The following is a 22,177-nucleotide window of genomic DNA, read 5'->3' as shown; positions in this document are numbered from 1 at the left end:
TGGGAGGCAATTAGTCAGTGTGCCACCATGCCTGTGCTCCCTCTTTCACTATTGTGAACAAGTTATTAAACAGCAGTTATGATTTGAGGACATTTAGACTACTGAGCATAGAATTTACCTTTCAAAAAAAAAATTTAAAGTGCTTATTTAATTGTTTAGCTTGATTGCAAAAGATTTTAATGATTTATTTCAACAACAAATGGACATTACTGGCAATTAGAGAGCCAGGGGATCCCAAAAAAAAAAGAAAGTGTTCCCAGTTTGAAAACAAAAAAGATCTTTTCCCCAGGTGACTGCTTACAAATACTTAACAAGCAAAATATTCCTGTAAATTTGCAACATTTGCATATACTCTGGAAACTCCAATTTCTTCTTCAGTTCTAGAAGTTACCTGATAAAATCATAATGTTGATATAACAACTTCTGATTTAGTTTCTAAATTGTTTGCCACAGGAGTGGAGGTAAGGAAATTTTGAAACAGTTAAGAGACAAATCAGAGGAACACAGCTTCCGTATGAGAACAGCACACACACACACGCACGCACACACACACACACACACACACACACACACACAAAGCTCCACTTCCCCTGTACAGTTCACACGTTCTCTTTACAAAAGCACATAGCACACAGCACAGTACCACATGGTACTCTTCCATGACCTGCATTACGAAAAAAGGAAAAAAGACCATTCTCTAGACTGCACACCACCTACATCCCTCTCTCCACAGTGCACTCGAAACCCTTCTCCCACTTGACACATATTTACTCCCCCTTTCTTTTTCATTTACTCATTTTCTCCCTTTCCCTGTCCATACATCTTATCTCTTTCCTTTTCCTCATTTCTCAACATCTCGTCTTATCTTATCTTATCTTATCTTATCTTATCTTATCTTATCTTATCTTATCTTATCTTATCTTATCTTATCTCATCTCACCTCATCTCATCTCATCTCATCTCATCTCATCTCTCTCTCTCTCTCTCTCTCTCTCTACTGCTTAACAGTTCGTTATCTCTGTATTTTTCTTGGCACTCATCCTTTCTTCCTGCCATCCAAACTTTACATTTCACAAGCTGTTTATTATGTTCCCCATAACAGTATAATAGTGCACACAGCAAGTTTATGTTCACCACACACTGTCAACCACTTCTGCTTTTCAAGTTTGTTTATATTGTTGTTTAATTTGTACAATATGATCAACGTTGTTTGTGCATAAACCATTTCGCCAGATTTGTAAGACAATTTCTTCTAAAAATAATTGCTTATTGCCAGTACACTTTTAGTATAAGTTTGTTATTTAAATGTTGTTTATTTAAATATATATATATATATTTTTTTTTTTTTTATTTCTGCAAAGTCATGCCTCATGTGCCACTGTGATGATGACACAAGGATCATGTGCTATAAGAACTGCCCCCTCCCATTTAAACCCCTCTAATATGTACTGTGTGCAAAATACCCCACATCCTGCACAAACACTCTCTCGTCCGTGCTCAAAACCCCATGATGACCAATCTGACACACTGAAATATGTCGGAGTTTCCTAAATATATCAAACTAAATATCTGATGACATTCAGAAAGAGGAAGTCCCAAAGCAGGAGCGCGTGGAAAGCTTTTCTTGCTGTGTCATTCTGTGGCTCGACCCGAGACAAAAACAATGTGATTGCTGGAAATGCTTTGCTGGTAGAGAGCGGATTCAGAGAAACACTCTGATAGTAAAGATGTTGTGTTTCTAAGATTTGCATGGACATCGTGGTCCCTGGCTTACATCCTTATAGTTCTTTAGCACTCTCTGCTCAAATTTAAAAGTGTCTTTCTTTGCTTTTTTTTTTCTAGTTCTTGCAATTATGACAAAATAATGGTGTATCAGGTAATTCATAGTTACAGTCACAATATATTTGTAACACAGATTTTCTGGTATTTCCCACGTTACGAAAGTGACATGCATATAGCATATTAGACAAACTGTGTGTAAAGCAAAATGGCCTTTTAACAGTTTAGATTAGGGATATATTTTTTGTAAATATGTGAATTATATCCATAATTGTTCCACATTATGCACTAATTATACATCATACATTATGCTTCCTGCAACTATATGAATCTACTATCTTCGTGAATGTTTTGTATATGTCTTCATGATTACAGCCACACAATTGTGAGAGAATGCAATGATTATGTTATATTATATTATATATTATATTATAGACATATTATAGAGAAAGAAAATGCATCGCAATTAGTCGCAACTAGTCACAGACTCATCTTGGATCATGTGCTGTCTGTAATATTCACACTTTACACACACTGTTTGCTCCTTGTTTTGTAATTTTGTAATTTAACAATGTCATTGTGGAATATGTGCATAAGCTGCTTTGAAGCGTGATTTTTTTTGTGTTTTTATTTTTTAAGTATAGAGGACTTTAGTGTTCTGTTTCTGCCCCTATTCATATAAAATATCATCATCATAATTACTGGGTTTATCAGCACCACAAAATAGCATAATGTTGTTGATTATATGGCTGTTTGTGGTAAAAATTAAATGTATATGAAATTGAATGAATGTATATGAAAACTCAGCATTAATTATGGTTATTCAGTTACTTCAGAATATTTCTCTCAATATCACCTTACAAAGGAAATCTAATTACGCAAAACAAACAAATAAGATCTGTTATTTCCAATTCAATTAAATGATCAGATCTGTGAGATAATTATGTTTTCAAGAATGAAAGATAATTACTAAATTAAAATATGAAAATGCATCTGACTCCACTGGTAAGCAGTGTACACCACTAATCATGATCATGTGAAAGAATGACACACAGTCACAGTGAGGCAAATATCTCAGTTCTTATTTCAACTTTTACACTATGTTCCACTACTGCTACTCTTCACAATATTCCCACTGTTGGTGGAAGTCATTTAAAATACAAACAACCATCTATTCTCAAACATACATCTCCAGTGTTATGTCTTGTGCCACATGCGTATCATAAGTAAAGTGTGTGTATAATTTGTGTGTGTCTGTAATACCTGTAGTCCAGTAATGCTGAGTAGGCCAAGGAGCTGATGCGTAGTCTGTGCTGGTTGGTTGGCCTTGGGTATCAGCCTGAGTCAGTGAAACTGTGTCAGATTTAAAGCGTTGTTGGTTTCCTCTTTTTCAACGAAGGGACTGAGTGCAAAGGGAACTTTCCATGCCAGTATTGAGGTACTTGGACCGAAATACTTACAGGCAGACTTTAAAATGATGCTTTCATCACTGAAAAGAGTATTGTTTAATTTCATAATGCTGGTTTATTTTAGATGTTCAATGTCTAACTGTTTTGTTGACATGTTGTCATGGAAAAAAGGGATGATTTAGGATTGTCGCTGTGTCCGAAACCGCTCAGTACTCACTATATAGGGCGCTATATAGTGAGTCTGCCATTTTGTAGTGTTGTCCAAATGTATAGTGAGAAGTGTTATACCCTATATAGTTCACTCAAAGTATCCCACAATGCATCGTGAGAAGTAGGGTACAACTGATGTACCCTACATCGATCGACTAAGACCATCATGCGTTGCGGCCTGTCTTGTGAAATCAGGCAAGTCTTTACAAACCAATCAGATGCAGATGCTCTGGTGTTTGTTTATGCGATAGAGATAAAACAATACGGATATCCGGCGCATAATTATGTAGCAGCGTAACACCCGAATAGTGTCCGAAATATATCAACAGCTGTCTGCCCGTATCCCCTAGCGAGTGTTCTATGTACCACTATATACACTATATAGTGAGTAGGGGGTAGTGAGTAAGGAGCAATTTTGGACACAGTGTTAGTCTCTGTGAAGATGTGAGCACTTTGAGGTTATCCAGCGTGAAGTGATATGTGCCAAACCAGAGTTTTAATTCTATGGTTTTAATGCTGCAATGAGACATCTAACCTGGAACACAAGCTCTCTTATCACATTCTCACAGCCAAACAAATTGGATTCCTTGACACAAACAAACTCAGAGACTATATCTCAGTTTGACCCCTAATTCCATATTTAGTGTACCAACTGAAAGTTCAGCTATTTTCTGATGTGCCCCAAAGCAAAAATTGTATTTGTCCTTTAGAATTATCCCACAGCCTGTCTCCAGTGTAAGGGAGTAATTGTGTACCCTAATGGGGCAAGTGTATCCAAGAACGCATTGGAAATCCACACAATTAAACGTTTTTATCCAAGATGACCAGCTAACCAGCACTAGCATGGAGATATAAGTCACCACAGTAGGCGCCTTGATTAATATGTCAGTGTATTTAAATCATATACCATGGACTTATTATGTACCTATCCATCTACCTCTCTCTCTCTCTCTCTCTCTCTCTCTATCTCTCTGTCCAATGGACAGCACAGTGGGCAGTGAGCAGTTGTCTCTGTGAGTGAGGCCATGCTGATTCTCATACTCAGATACACACAGGTTAAGCATGGTACAAACTACATTTGCATAATAACACATATGATTAAAACCATCTCAGCCATCAGAGCTTGAAAAGCATCTAATTCTCTTCTCAGCTGTGTTTATTCAGTTACTTAGGGAAAATCTGTGAAGTGAAGAGGATGAATGGCCACTAAAAAGGGAAAAAGAGAGGGAGAAATCTGCAGGGGGAAACAAACAGACACCCTAAAAATCATAATAATCTATTCAGCACTCAGAGTGTAGAACTCAAAAGCCCTTCATTACTCCATTCTCACTGCAATCTCCTGCACAAGTGCCTGAATTGAGAGATTAATCAGAGACGAGCCCTCTGCTGAGGAGGGGAGAGGAGAGGAGGGGAGAGGAGAGGAGAGGAGAGGAGAGGAGAGGAGAGGAGAGGAGAGGAGAGGAGAGGAGAGGAGAGGAGAGGAGAGGAGAGGAGAGGAGGATAACATGGAGAGAAGAAAGAAGAAAAGAAAAAGAAGAACATAGAGGATAAGGGAAAAGAAGTGAAAGATTACCAGAGAGAGAGAGAGAGGATGAAAGGGCATAAAAGGAGAGAAGAGGCCCCTGGCTGTAGTTCATAGGACGCAATGAGACTAGACACTCACCAGCTATGTCTGCCTCAAAGTCAAAGGTCACTTCGTAGAGGAGAGCTTGTGGTCTACCAGACAGAGGAGGACTTTCTCTACTGAAGCAAGAGCCGAAGTATTGCCTGCCATACAACCTGTTTTTTTTTTTTTTTTAAGTTCTTCAAAGGACAGAAACCAGAGTCCTCAGGGAGAGATATATTAAAGGTCATCAGATTTCAAAGAAAATAACTTTTTTTTATTAAACTGCAGAATCTTTCAGCCCATGTTTACCTCAAAGGTATTCAGATGAACGGGTTATCCCTTGAACGTTTGATTTTTCAAGGTTTGTGGTGGTCAAAGCAGCTCAGTCATCCAGATGTGATGTTATCTGACATCATTTTCTATTAATGCACTGTGAAGATCTTGTTTTGGGGCCTTACAATGATTTTTAAAAAATTCTCACTAATAATTCAAGCTTTGTTTTTTTGTTGTTGTTTGTTTTTTGTTTTTTAATTTATCCATTTATTGATTAATTTATTGATTTATTGCCATTCATCTCATAGTCTAACTTCTGAAGAATTTGTGAATGAGTGAGAGCTCAGTGAGATCTGAGTCTTTGGAATAAAAACAGGGTTTGAGAGAGAGATCAATGAGTTTGACCTTTATGAGAAATCAAAGCATGGATGGTGTCACTCATGCTGGTTTTTGCTTGTCTTGTTAAAGTATGCCATGATGACCAGTCATCTACCCAAAGACAGTTGGATACTAACCAGAGAGAGACAGAGACAGAGAGATAGACATACAGACAGAAAGAAAGACAGAAAGAAAGAAAAAGAAAGAAAGAAAGAAAGAAAGAAAGAAAGAAAGAAAGAATAAAGAAAGAAAGAAAGAAAGAAAGAAAGAAAGAAAGAAAGAAAGAAAGAAAGAATGAGGAAGAGAGGGAGAGATGGGATAAGATGGGATGAGATGGAGAGAAATGGAAAAGGACAAGGGGAGAGAATGAAAAAGGACAAAGAAATATTTGTGAAGTGGGGCAAAGAAAGAGGGGGAAAGGGAGAGAAGTGTCCATGGTATTAATGATAATGTGTCAGTATTTCATTGGTTGAGAGAAATGACAGACAATGATATCTGTGGTCACTTGTCAGTGGACATATTGGATCTGTTTTACTTTGCTACAAAGATTTAAATGTCTAAGCATCTAAGTAATAGTTCAAACAAGGTCAAAGAGAAGCCAAAAGCATTTTCCCTTTCATATCTAAATTCTTTAAACATCCTTTTAAACAACACCACACACTCACCTAACACTCAGCACTCTCTTTATCCAGAAGTTTCTGAGGGAACAAACTTATTCTCGTATCTTCAAATCCAATCGCTTTTACTTCATTCTGATCGATGTGCTTTTGCTCGCACAAGCGGTCGGTGTCAAACTAGTCAAGTTGTGAAGACAAAATGGGGGGAAAAAAATAAATAAATAAAATAAATAAAACGGCTCAGTCTTTTAGATAGCGATTGTATGTGGCTCTGTGTCTGCTTTACCTGTGAAGCTTTGATCTTGTCAGGGCGTGAGGTGGCGTTTGATTCCAGGGATACTTTGACAGCTCTCAGACTGGCAAAAGCCTCACAGATGACTGTGGGGAGATCAGAGGAGACGGGTTGGAAGGCAGAAGTCCAGCTGGGAGAAGATCAGAAGAGGCACAACTTCAACCACAGCCATTGTGAAAGAACGTAGTGGCTCAGACAACTTTTTGTCCAAAAAAAAAAAAAAGTCTCCTTTCAGAATTTTGAATGCCTCTGTTAGAGGATTGCCGGATTTTTGTCTAACTTTAACAAAAGAGACATGTTTTAGCTTTTTTTTTTTTTTTTTTTTTTTTTTTTGTCAGCACTCTCTCGAGGTTTGTCTCATCTTACCTTGCTATGAACATAACTATTCAGGTCCATCCCTGTATGTTCAAAGAGGAGCCACTCACCATATTTCTTTATACCCTTATGCTTTATTTTACCACGCAGTTAAAAAAAAAAAAAAACTGATTCATGTCAAATGGCTGTTATTTAAGTCAGCATAGGACAAGGTGATAATTAAATGTTATGTGGGAAAAAAATATGTTTTAAATGAGAGAGAATACATATTTAAAAATTATCCACTATTAAGCTACTACACAAACCACAGCACTGGGTTTGTTCGTCCTGTGCTGAGATACATATGTAAATTTAAATTGAGTTAAGGTATAGTCTTACCTCTGCAGGTTTACCTCTGGTTCACAGAGAGGCGTTGACTGAGACGTATCTTGTTATCCTGTTCCATACAAATAATGCGTAAAGATTTGCTAAGTAGTCAGATTTTCAGGCTTTTTTTTTTAAATTTCAACTCTTCATTTATTTATATTAAAAAAAAAACATTTTTACTGAAATGAGTCATTGTGTTATTTTAGTTTTTGAGGTATTTCAGATGCTTTTGTTTTTCATCTCTGTGATTTTTATGAACTTACAGTGAATCATTCCTCATCAGTGTTATCCAGAAATGATCACTTTACCAAAGGATTTTTGGATCAACTCAGGATTGTAGTACAATGAAGTAACGTCTCCCTCTAGTGGTTTATTAAGTGAAATGCACTGAGATATGTAGACCTCACCGCCACCGCTGCGGATGTTACACCACTGAAATGTGCCAGTCTATCCATCCATCAGTCATGGCTTGGGTTTGTCACAGTCAGACACTTTATAAATCATCAGCTTTCCTTAAAATCTCATCATACGCTGAGAATTCAACAGCTGGCTACACAAGAAAACAAGAGTGGAAGCCCACAGGAGGACAAAAGGACTGCAGGAAGACAAAAAAATAAGTGGCCACACAAGGGTAGAGAATAATTCACACAGTCTATTACTGTGCATAGAATTTGATATCGTGTTCATTAAACTCATTCAGAGCTTCTTCTCTTTTGTCTGTCTTTTGCTTTTTACTTCTTTAAACACTTGCTGTCCAAATTAATTAACATTGGCTCAACCCAGTCAATTCTTTGTCTTGGGGAACGATTAACCCAGCTAAGTTGGTAGAACTTGGAGAGCTTTATGAAAATGATGAATTTATTTGATTGACTGATTTCCTCTCTCAACCTGAGGGCAGTAGTCAGAAGGTGCCCAATCATATCACACATCACTGTGTGTGTGCATTTCCACATCATGTGTGACAGCCAGTTGGGGCAGTGGTTACAGATTCAGTCTTTCCAAGTCTGCTTTTTCCTTGACACCCAGCTCTTGGCCTCTGGTCTTCACATCTGGGCCACCATCCTCTCAGACTGAGTACTATGTTGTAGGTGATTGGGTCAGCTAACTAGTAATTCACCAGGTAAACTGAACTCCTGTATGTGACATCCTTGCTATAGCTTGACCACTTTGACTGAAAATTGATTCTCTTGTTGAGATGCATTTGTTGAAGAAAATCCAACGGCCAATCCAAGAAACATCATCCTAGACCTTCCCAAATACGTTTAAAACAGTGTCATTTGTTCATAGGTTTATAAAGATGGGCTTTTAAGGACCACCGGCCTCTGTGAGACAGAAGCTACAGGTGCAAGGACTAGGATGTTAATACTTTAAATGTCTCAGATCCTGAACAATGACAAAAGTTGTGGAAAACTGATACGAGTATGTACTGTGTGGGTGTCTGTGTTTGACAGTGGACAGAAGCAAATTGTTACCCGTGTTACCCTCCATCTTAGAATGTAGAGTCTGTCCTCTACTCACCTTCAATGATTCCATAAACATTTCCAGAACATACTGGTTCAAATGAATGAATGATGCGTGAATACATGCTCTTTTAAGACATTTTCCATGTACTAAAATTATTATTAGATCATTGTTGCATTTTTTTTTTTTAGCTCTCCGTTTAGATAAGAGAGCTATTTTTTTTTTCTTTTGCTCTTCAACAGTCAGGGTTTCCCATAAGTCTGAAATCACAGGGAAAAATGCTTCATTCAAATTTTTTAAACAAAATCTTTTTTTTTTTTTTTTTAAAGGAAGGAGTCCAGAACTTGACAGAATGCATCCAGACTCCAAGCCAATAACGCAACAAACTTGTAGCAAAGTTCTGGAGAGCAGGATCCCTACATGATAAACTACACTACTGATAAGCTACAGCTGTTCTTGCTCATTTCAGTCCCAAACAGTGTCTTGGGCAGATTACCAGGTTTTATTATTTATCCCATGATTCCAGACATACTGGCTTATCTGAAGCAGCCCCGTGGTCTCATTAGATATGCAATAAACACAGCATATGCAAACTCAGCATGAGTTCAGAAAAGTGTAAAACAAACCACTTGATTTATTTAAATGACTTTTGTTTATTAAGTTTACAAATAAGGTAACAAATTTATGTTTTACTGGAGCGCAAAGCGCAGTTTCATATGAAGCTGGAACATCCTATACTTAGTGCAAAACGTACAGTTAAATGCTGCCAATGATTCCCTACATGTTTTTTGTTTGGTTTTCGTTTTATTTGAACTTTTTTTGATCATTTTGTACAATGTTAAATAGCATATGGAAAACCACTGAATTAAGTCACTAGATGATCTAGAGACATTAACATAGCAAAACAAAACAAAAAAAAAAATCAGATAGTAGTACAAAACAAGATAATGCAATGATGGATCAGTAGCATTAGGTAAACACATCGCTCTGTTGAATTTCTTTCCACAGGAGAGCAAATTGATTTGAAAAAATAAAGTTTCCATCCAATTTGACAGCTGGAGTTGGTTTGTGCATTCTGAACAGGTGAAAAATCGTTTTGCGGTTGAATGACTTGTGACTGCAGTAGCATGCAAGTGCTCTTGCTTTCTTTTTTTTTTTTTATATCTAGAGAAAAATGAAGCAGGTTCATTATTGAATCTCCATGTGACAGTCGGTGAACCGAATGGCATTTTCACATTTCGGCACTTTGCAAAACATTAGTTACAGCAAAAGGCAAAGGAGACAACGAGAGAGGAACAAAATCAACAGTTGCGTAGATCGTATTTGAAATGTTGGTACTGGAAAATAACTACAATCTGAATTCAGTAACTTCCCTCCACAGTTTGACTCACCACGGTGATGGTGTTGAACCTTTGAACTTTCTATGGCTTTCGGATTTGCACTGAAACCAGAAGACCCTTTTATAAAAATGGTAAACAAGCTGTTCGCTGTAAAGTGAGGACAAATTCACACCACTATCATTTCTAAGACTAAGAAATGGCACTCACTAGGTAGCATTGTCCAGGTTTTATCTGTTTAAACATAAGATGGTGGAGAACGTGAAGGAAAAAAAAATTATAAAACAAGAAGCAAAGATTTCATTTTTGTTCACAGCTTGAATCAACCACACAATGTAACTTCAGGTTTTTTTTGTTTTTGTTTTTTTTTTTTGTAGGAAAAGAATGAGCTGTATACAGGTAAAGCATTGTGTACACAGAAAATAAGAATATTTCAAACAATCAGTTTGTTATTAAATATTGAAAATACAACAAAGCCACCCACAGACAGTAAACCATTGAGAATCTATACTGTATAATTGGCTTCAAGTTCACTTTTCCTGTACCAGACTTGGGGTCGGCTAAGTGCTAAAGTAGAGGCTTGTGAAACTACCAGTCTGTATTAGCTATCAGTAGTTACGGTGACGAGTCTTATTTCCACAATATTCACTGCTAAGTTGTGTTCTATTACCAGGTTGAAGTCAGCGCTGTTCTATGGATTTATACAGTTGATACCGACGTGACAGGACCTTACTGTTCTACATGTAACTGCGTCACACTCGACCGACCAGAAAAAAAAAAACAAAACAAAACAAAAAAAACCAAATAACCTACAGTGAGTCTGGTGTTGAAGATTAAACAGTCATAAAACAGGACCAATACTAAACTAAACTAAACTCATTGACAACACCTTCAACAAATAGCAGAACACTGGTGCAGACACACTGACAGACACTTTTTGCTTTGCATTGTGAATGATATTGTGTGTGGCTGCAACTGTGAGAATTCTCGGGAGGAGAAGCTACTAATCTGTATAAAACCAGCCAGCATTCACCAGCATTGTCACGTGAGAACCATTTTATATTTAGGGCAGTAGAAGTATGGGTTAAATGTAGAAAAAAGCATGAAGGAGTAGCTGTTTGCAGCCAGCAGAGGTCACTGTGCAGAGGGGCCAGTCACAGCCTTGTATTGGTGAAGAGTCAATCTTTCTTCCCTTTACTCTGATCCTCATTCTCAAATACACTTCTCATTACTACTTATATTGGGCTTTCAGTCACAATCACCACACGTACTGCACATTTCCTCACTCATTCAAACACACAACCACACAACACCACACACTCACACACACTCACACAACACACTCACACACACACAACACCACACACTCACACACACACAACACCACACACTCACACACACACACAACACCACACACTCACACACACACAACACCACACCCACAACACCCACACACACACTCACACACACACAAACAGGAGCTGAGTATGCAGTGGGGGCTATAACACCTGGTTATTAACTACCAAAAAACTCTGTTAATCAAACTTCAAACCATTCACACATAGCTGTCTCAGACTTACTTTATCATCAACTTATCTGTGCCTGACTCCACAGAACTCTGACCAACACAAGGCTGGAGCCCCTGGGCCACTGCAGAGTGAGCGGGCTGTGCTGGGAAAAGGGCACTGCGGCTTATCCTAGACACAAAGATCAAATGCATCTAAAGGGGGTTGGGACGGAGCTCAGTAAGAGGCACATTTAAGATTATTCATATACTCGAATGGTATTACAGTAGCCTATTTAAATCCAACCCTGTGTGCACATATTCAATTACAGCCTAACCAATTTTCAGACCAACACAGGCAACCTTGATCTTACCGGGCGTTCTGTTTAAGCAATTCTTGTATGGTTGCCCAAGCTTAAAAACCAATCCCAGCCCCGGCTCCTGCATTAGGCTTGAGCTAGAACTACTTTTTCCACATCATCTCAACCTTTTCCCGAGGAAAGATGGCAATAAGAACAGAACCTTTTTCTCCACAGTGTACCTTAAATCTTAAGCTTATCCAACAGAGCTCGTGCAGCACTCCAACAAGGCCCAGAGTATCAGCACCTCCATGGTTTCATGCTAAACCCAAAAGCAAAAGAATGAATGCAAGGCACTAGAAACTCCAGCAAGCTTACTGGGCAATAAGGGGAGAGGGAACATAGACTGGTTATTCAAGTATGTTAATTGAAACCATTTTGCATTCACATTTATCTAATATGAAGAAAGTTCAAAGGGAAGAAGATGAAAGTGTCTTTAATAGGTTCTGAATAAGGAAATAGCTAGCCTTAGTTCTCCTTTACTCTAATATGAATAATTTCACTCCAATTTCACTTTGCTTCTATTTTTTCTACTTTTCTCTCTCTCTCTCTCTCTCTCACACACACACACACACACACACACACACGCACGCACTCAACTAATGTTGTCCAACAACATTTATAATAATCACAGTGTTTCAACATCAAAAACTGATGGGTATATGCAGGTCCATACAGAACACAACTTTGTCTTATTCAAACAAACATATCAAACTACTGTAAGAGGCCCCTAATGCTGTCATGATTACAAAAGCTGTTACATTAGTAATAATAAGTCTAAAGCTTCACCAGCCTCCGAAGGCAATGTGTGTATATATGTGTGGTGGAGTCATATTTCCATCCCCTGTTTAACTGCAGGCCTCCACTGCTCAGACCCCGCCTCTCACTAAGATGTCACTCAAACATTGCGTCAAAGATCACTCCGCCCCTTTTTATCACCTACTATAAAAGCCATTATAGAGCGTGACAGAAGACCTGAAAGAGTAGGTACTCTAAACTGTTGACATCCCTCTCTTCTCTCTATACAAACTCTTAATGTGGAAACAGTTTATCTGAGGAGCACAGTAGAGAGACAAAAACAGTGAGGAACTCTAACACGTATGTATTTCATCTCTCAGTCCAGGACACTGTCTGAGTCTACTCTTCCTTAGTCCCGATAACACACAAAGCCCACGTGATACGAGCAACAAACCTTGTGGTGGAACGCATGCTAATATACTGGAACACAGGGAGTAGAGATGTTAGGTATGGAGATACACTGCAAAGCCAGCTGCGAGTTACTGTTGTAGCATGCTACTTATTAACAGGAGTGGGCTTTGGGGAAAGGTGTAAAGGCCTCTACACACATGGATTTAACCTTCCCCACAGTATGCTACAGAAGGCCAGCGATTAAGGGAGATGAAAACTAAAATAAACAAAACAAACAAATGAACAACAATGAATCATAACCTAAAGAAGAAGAAAAAAAAAGAACAAAAAAAAGAAAGGCAAAATTATACATGGATTTTTGTATCTTTTACGAAGGCCACTTTTTGTGTTTCTTTTTTTTTTTTTCCTTAAATGGGCTTTTTTTTTCTATTACTGTTATTATTGCATCACGTGGCAACAGAGGGGAGGATGGGCGAGGGTGATGGAGACAAAACATCTGCCTTCACCCGCAGAGCAAAGCTCCAACCTTCTTACCTCCACCTCTCCTCGAACATCCAATCATCAATATCCAGACAAGCCACTAAGGTCAGATTCACTCTCATAATACAAGAGATCAGGGCTTGAGGTCCAACTATAACAAAGTGGATGAAAGGTGGAGACACAGGTGGAGAAGGTCAGGCTTCGTTTCCACCCCTCGTCAACCAGACACTAAGATGACCCCTGGTCCTCATCACTCTGGAGTAAATGTCTGGGCCAGTCAGTGAGTTAACAAACCCATCACCACAAACTGTTAAAGGATTTTAAACTAGAAAAGTCTTTCACAACCTTCTTTGGCCACTGAACATTGCACTCTTGTGTCCGTTAGTTTTTTTGTTTTTTTTTTATATATATAACTTGCATCGCCCCACCTTCGTCTTCACAGTGCCCCATAAGCAGAGCTTCATGAAGAAGTGTCCATGCTGCTGTCCACGGTCTTGTGGAAAGGGGCAGTGAGCGTACGGCCCCAAAGTCACGTTAAACCTTTGATTCATTCGCTGGCTGTGCTCTGTCTTCTTCTTCCAATCTCTCGTTCGCTCTCTCTAACTCTCACTCTTTCTAACCCCACAAAACGGACAAATACAAAAACAAAATGGAAAAATAAACACTTTCGCAAGCCAGCTCATTTCACTCCCACTATTGGTGGCGGTGCTGCAACGCAAGAAGCACACAACATCCCATGCCCACGCCATTGCCTGCATGTCTGTCTCAGTCTCTCTCTCTCTCTCTCTCTCTCTCTCTCACTCACTCTCTCTATCTCTCTCAGACATGGCGTGGCCAAGCCCAGCCCTATGTGGTTCTCAGGTTGGGTCCTCCAGGGTTGCTTACGGATTTCTGCAAAGTGCTGATGTGGAAGGCTTGAAGTGGGGTCGGGGGGACCTGGGGGAACTGGCCCAAAGGTTGTGACGTGGCCATCAGGCCAGCCTGGGAGTGAGGGATTGAGCCAGCCCATTGGGCGCTGTAAGGTACAGAGGGGTAGCCGTACTGTGGAGCGGGGCAAAGGGACCCCTTACGGGCCCCTAGAGAGGTAGCGGGGGTGTTGGGCATGGGCGCATGGCCACTTAAGGAGGATGCAATGCTGGGACACAGCTGACCTGGTGCAGAGAACTTACGGCCCATGTTGGCAGGAGGGATCATCTGGAAGGAGAAGATTGGAGAATAAGAGAGTAGGGAGATGAACTGTGTGTGCCTCATGTAATGTATGTATGTATTATAAAACATTCTAATGTAAAAGCTTCAGGAACTAGACAATGAAACCAATCTGAGCACAGTCCAAGCCTGCGTCTGCAGCCAAGAAGTAATACCACTGTGTGCCCAGTAACAATTTATCAAGAGGAGACTACAGCATAGCGAAAACAGTATCATAACTATTTCAAGACTAACTTAATATAAGGGTACTTGCTGCTGACAACTTGCATGGCATACTATCAGTCATACAGTCATGCATTGACTCTGTATGAAAGAGTATCTTGTCTATAGTCTACTTCTTTGTCCTGCAGAGACGCTGTAGTCAGGCATGCTGCGTAAGTGAGATGTCTGAAGTGTAAGGAACACGTCTCACATCATAGCTGTGTCCCTGAGAGGGCTGCTGTTGGTGTTTCGAGCCTCTCTTGCCCTGGGAAAGGTTCATCGCATCCCGGGCCCAGTTGTCCACCAGTTTGTGCAGGTCGTCCGTGAAAGTGCCCTTGCGGCTCTGGGGCAACATGCTGGGCGGCTGGTTCTGATTCTGGCCCTGTCCCTGACCGGTTCCGCTCACTGTGTTGGTACTGCCCGTCCCTGTAGAGGGTGAGAGAGGGCGAGAAAAAGAAAGACAAAGAAACAGATTGGATTAATGACATTCACAACAAGTGACCACACAACATACTGATACAATCTGAGTGAACAGACTATATCAATGTGTCCATGTACATGTTCCCATACATATTTGCGTGCATGTGTATAATGGCAGTAATGAGGCAGGACTCTATAGAGCACCTGGAACTCCGCTCTGAGCCTAAGGGGGTATTTTTATCTCTCTGACTCCAGCCTGAAAAACAGGGCATGGTTAGACTTTACATTCCCATGGAAGAGCATCCAGGAGAACATAGCCAGTTTTGCCAAATTTTAGAATTCAAGTGTCCTCAAATTCTACTGTTAGGGTATCCACTTACAATTTATCACTAAATTCTGTGATTGTCTCTCTTTCTGAACATTAGAGGGCACCATAGGGCAAATAATACTAATGCATTCTACAACTATGCTGTATTTAAGCATTTTCAGTTACAAAATGCTTCCACAGAGGTGATATAAATGAAAACTTAAATTAAATGTATTTATGTAACAGCTTTAGCAGCTTGCTGTAGGTTATAAATACAGTTAATTAAAACACTGCTCAGTTGAGTTGCTAGTATGATACTATAATTGAGGAACAGGGGGCTTTAAGGGTCATATTAAAAGTAAACTGATCTTTTGGAAGCCAGAAACAGGCTTAAGCAGTGTGTTAGAGTGAGAGAGGGGCTAAATTAGTCCAGGTTTTATATGGTCATAATTTCCCTTAAGGACAGCAGAGGCAAATTATGTACAGACACTTTGTGAAAGTACCCCAGCTCCTCAAATGTACAAAACTCTCTCTCCCTGATCTTGTCCTGACCATATCTGATTGCATATACAAGAACAATCTTTATCATTTATTTTGTTACTCTCTATTCCTGTACACATAAGAGGAGCTGTTGTCTTTACCAAGTAAAAGTTAATCACAGATACATAAACAATAAATAAACGTATAAATGCAAAACCAATGATTTAGAATAATATTTAAGTGTATGACTTGGCTGTCAGAAACAGGACAAAAGCATAGCCAATGTCAAGGCAAAAAAATGGACATGCCTCAGAGTAACTTTTCATACAGGCCAAAGAAAAAAACAAAACAAAAAAAAAACAACAAAAAAACAAAACCTTCTGTTACAGCAGCCGCTCAGAGAATGCAGAGACAGAAAACACTGCACCAAAAGTGAAGCACCAACGGCATTATGGGAAATGTAGTCCAAAGCAAGCCATGACGAGAGAACTGGGTGCACAGCTTGACTTCAGCATTTACTGGATGACTTCCATTTACTTTGCAGTGTGGGACCTGTATTCTTTTCTGTGAGCAGATTGGCTGGGGTGACACATGAAGAGGTCACAGGGATGTGTGTTGGCTGCGTATACTCGGAGAACTACCCTAAGAGATGTGGAAAATGAGAATGAACCAGCCAGAGTTCATCAGGGCCTTTTAATGGGATAACATTACTGAAGAGAGAGAGAAGAATGTGTTTTAATGGGATAATAGTTAGTGAGAAGAGGGGAGGAAGGGTCAGGTGCTTTAAACTGGCCTTAGGGTAATGGGATGAGAGTTAAGGCAGCTCCGATTAGAGGTACATTATCCCATCTCAGTAGAGTGCAGCCACTGATAATGAGGGAATCTCTGTCTACAGGATCAGGGAGAGACTACATATGGCCTCAGATACTCACACTCAAGTTAAGATAGGACTCCAACATGCACACGCACACGCGCACACACGCGCACGCCCACGCACGCCCACGCACGCCCACGCACGCCAGGATTTGTTTGAGAAAATTAATTAAACCAACACAAATCATCCATATGCAGGAAGTAGAGTCACTGAATGTGTGCTCACAGATAATCACACTGAGTTTCATTCAAACAGGGAAAAAACAAACAAACAAACAAACAAAAATACCAAGGCTTTTGGATAAATTTTTTTTTGAAAAGTCCACAAATGATATGACACAAGTATATAATGTGAATGGGTCATCACAACAAAGAAATGCTCAAGTCAGCTGACAGCCTGGGAGGAACGCCACAAACGCAAAGCCCGAAAAACAACAGAGCAAGGGAGTGCAGGAGAGACTGAAGAGGGGAGGAGATGGGAATTGTAAAAAAAAAAAAAAAAAAAAGAGAGATAATTACTACAGAGCTGGTTGCACGGGCACACTTTTTTCACCATCTTCCCTGAAGCGTGGAGAGAACGGTGGGATTGGAAAAATATCAGTGTTATATATCACTGCACAACTCATTATGGGGGTGCATGAAAAACATGCACACTCTCAATTCTAGACCTGAGCTCTGACTACACCTGCCGCTCTTACCCCCAAATGGTGCTGAAGTAAATAAGGTGGAGGGAAGGATATGAGGGGTGGAGGGATGGGGGTGGAGGTTGGGAAAGGGGGGGGGGGGTAAGCTGCAGCAGAACTGATTTACACACATATATATATATATATATATATCTTAATATTTATACTAAAACTTCTTGTCCAAGAGGCAGAGGAGCCAGAGTGAGGGCACATACTGATAAGAGGTTAAAAGGTACAGAAACAGCTTTATTCGGGCTGGAAGACATGTGATTGCTCTGGAAGACTACTCTCAGACATAACATGAAATTGTCATGAAGTGAATTATGACAATGTTTCCTCATCTATGTATGTATGTGGCATGTCTGAGAGAGGAGATGAAACTCTGTTCACAGATACAGTGAAGGTGTAGATAAATTGTTTACAACGATCAATGTCAATTTCATTTGTCCATCGAGTAATATGGGTGACATGAGGTGTCATGAAATGTTGTACTTATATTCTCTATATCAGAGGCATACAGGGAAATAAAGAGTCACACACCCACTGTGGTGGTGTGTGCACATTTATTTGTATATGCAGTCATGTTAAACAAATCTGTTAAAATCTTTATAAGCATCAGATGAAGTTTCTCTTAGTGTTGTGTCAAAGAGAGTGAGGTATGACAGGATGAAAAGTTTTAATGTACTTAAACAATCTGAAAGAGGTGTTACAAATGTGATTAGAATTGTAAAGCAGAGAGCAAGAGTGTGCTTAGAGAATCAAGAACTACTCGGAGGAGTGGAGCATTTTCTGAAGTGGGTGAGAGCAGCCATTCTGGGAAGACTGTAAAAGATAATTTAGCAAGCTGATGGCTGCAGGAATCAGAATTCTGGGAGTTTCTTCCGTTAATTCAGTCTGTGTGATTATTCATCCTTCAGTCATTAAGGGTTTTTTTTTTTGGGGTTTTTTTTTATGACTGAGCACATGATTCAAGATGTCAATCAGCATAAATTTGAGGACTGTACAAAGAGTTGGTTTACCCAGATTGCTCTCTGTAAGCAATTTTAAGCGAATTCTACAAAGTGGGCACAGTTGAGAGCAGAGGAAAATGGATTCCAGAATCAGCACACGATTGGATATTAAGCATTAGACCTGAGCAGTGATGATGGACTGTTTTCTATGAGGAGTGAGAGTGTTGGAAAATGGGGAGAGGATTGGAATGGGCTAGTGATGGAAGCTCCTAAACGCCCGAAACAATCACATGACAGTGTAGGAAAGGGGGAAAAAAAGACAAAGGAAAAGCGTTACACACAAAGAGCCAAGCAGGGCGTACTCAGAAAACGGGTCCTTCTGCCACCTGGTTTGAAGCTCACTCTCTCCGACCCACAGCTGAACTTTACACAGCCTGTGGCACACAAAGAGAGAAACAAGAGAGAGACAGAACAGAAACAGAGAGAGATCAAAAGAGAGAGAGAGAGAGAAGAAGGCGTACACAAATACACAACTGTAATGGAATCAGGTCAGTGAGCAGTGAGAGAGAGAGGGAGAGGGAGAAAGAGACAGAAGGAAGTGGTGGAGGAGAGGAGTGGCCCTGAGTGGAGAGGAATAGGGCTCTGCACAGTGAAGGAAAGCAACGGCGTTCCCACATGGATGAGTGTCCAAAAAGTGACTACATCCACATTTAAGCACACATTAGTGAGATTTTCACAGGAAATGTGCCATTTTAAATACAGAACTACATATTTGGGCTCCAATCATGACTTCAGCAGAACTGCATACAAGTCTGAAAGACAATATTTACTGTAACAGACAATGTGAAACAGCACGCTGTTTGTTTCACTGATTACATCTAATTTAATTAAAATTATATTGGTCTTGTGAATTTAAATTTGTACTACTGAGAACTGGGCATAAAAAGTAGTCATTACAGACCACAAAAATGATGGCCTAAATAGCTTAAATGTTCATTTTTAAAATGTTTTGAAGGCTTTTTTTAATGGCTTTAAGGCAGACGCACAATGTGGATATGAGTCAGCACAGGCAGTGGGCGCAGAGCTTTACCTTGCGTGGGAGCACACAGGCTGGGGGCAGACAGTGCAGCATCACTGGTGTAGGTGGAGCACAGGTTCTCACTGGAGGGGGAAGGTTTGAAGGATTGTAGCAGAGGGCTACTCCCTGCTTCCGTCACCCCTCCAGGGACCAGAAAGCTCTGCTGTGTAGGGCAGACAGAAGGGGCGCTCTGTGCTGATAAAGTGCTGCCTGCTAGAAACATAACACACAGATGACCTCCCATAAACACAGACAACAAAAACACAAATTCAGACAAGTTTAAATTCCCTTGACTTTAAATAAAAAAAAATTTCAAAAAATAAAAAAAAAAGAGAGAGAGAACAGCTGTTACTGTTTGTCATTGAGCACTGACATTTGTCCATTGGACTTAGCATTTGTGAAACAGCACCATAACAAAAGTAAATAAACAGCTAGGAAATGCAGCATGAAGCAAACATACAGGCTATTAACATTTGAGGACTATCAAACTACCAAGTGACCCAGTTTCAACAACAGCTGCTGAACATAATATATCTTCTTATTATAAAATTATTATTATTACGTTACCATGTCAAAGAAAGGATTACGTGTTTAGTGTTCTGATCTAGAACTTGACAAAGCATGTTTCCAGAATCCACATCGATTATGACCGGAGCATTGCGTACAGTGGAATACCAGATGGAACCAGTACCTGTAGGCTGTAGGGGGCTTTTGCTGCTCTGGGAGCTGCAGCGGCTGGACTTGCTACTTTTGCTCTTGGTGGGACGTCTTCTCCGCCCTGCCAGAGTCACCATGGGTGGGTTGACCACGGCAGGTGGCACTTTGCCCAAGCGGGCAAACAGAGCTTCGATTTCTTCTTTCTGACGAATGTACAAGGCTTGGCTCTCTTTTAGATGCCTGGCACAAAGACATAGCAGGATTGTAAATCAGAAAAAAGGGTGAAGGAGAACAGTTCATATCAGATGTTAAACGGCATGACAGACCAAAACAAAGTTAACTGAAATATGCCCTTTGACAGACGTGAGTCAACAAAAATGAGCATAAAGAAACAACAGAGTACACATCTATGTGGAATGGGCAGATGAAAAAGAAAAAAAAGAAGAGGAATGACATACTTCTCCCGTAGCTTGGTAACCTCTCTCTTGAAGTCCTCATCTTCAAACTCTGAGTCATTGTCGCTGCTGATGTAGGAGTTGACAGAGTTGTTGAGGCTCTTAGCGTCGGGGCTCAGCGTGGGTCCGTTTCCCATGGCAGACTGCTCCTCAGCCTGATCTGAACACGGCTCTGGCTCCTCCACTTGGGCCCGACTGACCGAGAAACGACCTACTTTGGTGTCAACACTGGTGGTGACCTGAAAACGGCCAATGGTGGTAGTGGGCTGGGTGGGTTCGGTTGCTTGATTGGGCAGAGATGGGAGACCATCCACTACATCAGCTCCACACGGCCGGAGAGGAGAGGATTTGTGCAGCGTGTTTTCAGGGCTGGACAGAGTGGATGAGGATGAGGAGGATGAAGATGTTGACGAAGAGGCTGTGGAGGAGGAGGAGGAGCTGCTAGAGGTGGGGGCAGCAAGAGATGGGTCATCTGTTGCCACAGACACCTGGGGCAAGAGGAGACGAGACAATAGAAACTGAGCCCGGAGACACATTTGTGATAACTCAACCACAAAGCACTTGTAGTTAGACAGTCACTACAAAGAGTTCAGTTTTGTATCATTTTTGTGGCTGTAGGATAGATGTATTAAAATAACATTAGATTTTTACTTTTTTATGTTAATATAGTAATTAATGAGTATACAAGGAAACTCCGGAACAAAGCTTAATAAGAGATGTCAGCTAGTATGAAATAACTCTAACCTTGAACCGTCCCAGTTTGATCTCTGGAACAGCTGGTGTGACTGCTGGCTCTCCATCCAGAGAAAATGGCACTGCGCAGTTAAAAATAAACAAATAAGTTCCATATAAGTGTGTGCACATGTGTAGTTTCCATGGAAAACAATATTGAATTATACTTTGGGAAAAACTAAATTGTGATGAGGTTAAGTCATATTCCACAGCACTGTAATATCAAATTAGACACCGATTTCAAAACATTACAGACATATGTTTGGATGGAGATGTTTAGCAGCCCATACCTGGCTGCCCTCCTGTTGGCATTGCTGTGAGAGAGGCCTACAGCAGAACAGCAACAACATCAAAACATTACAGTATGTCTTTCCCACCTGTCACAAATATATCTATATTTGCCATGTATGAATGACTGGTCCAGTCCCAAAAATCTCCATTGTGCCTTTTAAACCTGCTCTCCTGTCCATCTCACTTTAGAGAATAAGTATACTAATCATCATAATATTCCCTCTACCCTCTATTTAAACACTCGAAGATTGTCTGCTATTGAAAGAAGTTCTGTCAGATTTCTTTTTTTAATTTCAGTGGAAAAGAGCA

At 40.1% G+C, this 22,177-nt stretch overlaps 1 protein-coding gene across 1 annotated transcript in view; it reads right to left on the bottom strand.

Annotated features, from left to right (window-relative positions):
* Positions 1-13,522: 13,522 nt before the first annotated feature.
* The window catches only part of wnk1b (WNK lysine deficient protein kinase 1b), a 74,843-nt gene continuing 66,188 nt past the window's right edge, over positions 13,523-22,177 (bottom strand). The window contains exons 22-30 of the mRNA XM_030771724.1: positions 21,868-21,904; positions 21,590-21,660; positions 20,849-21,333; positions 20,425-20,630; positions 19,746-19,943; positions 19,018-19,089; positions 17,542-17,583; positions 15,154-15,368; positions 13,523-14,729 (exon numbers count right to left, since the gene is read on the bottom strand). Of these exons, the coding sequence (XP_030627584.1) occupies positions 14,382-14,729; positions 15,154-15,368; positions 17,542-17,583; positions 19,018-19,089; positions 19,746-19,943; positions 20,425-20,630; positions 20,849-21,333; positions 21,590-21,660; positions 21,868-21,904 (1,674 nt within the window). The 3' untranslated portion in view covers positions 13,523-14,381. The remainder of the gene's footprint in view (positions 14,730-15,153; positions 15,369-17,541; positions 17,584-19,017; positions 19,090-19,745; positions 19,944-20,424; positions 20,631-20,848; positions 21,334-21,589; positions 21,661-21,867; positions 21,905-22,177) is intronic.

The sequence above is a fragment of the Chanos chanos genome, chromosome 1, assembly GCF_902362185.1.
Source record: "Chanos chanos chromosome 1, fChaCha1.1, whole genome shotgun sequence".
NCBI classification, from domain to species: Eukaryota; Metazoa; Chordata; class Actinopteri; order Gonorynchiformes; family Chanidae; genus Chanos; species Chanos chanos.
The sequence above is the reverse complement of the archived record's forward strand: the minus strand, read 5'-3'. Positions and strand labels throughout refer to the sequence as shown.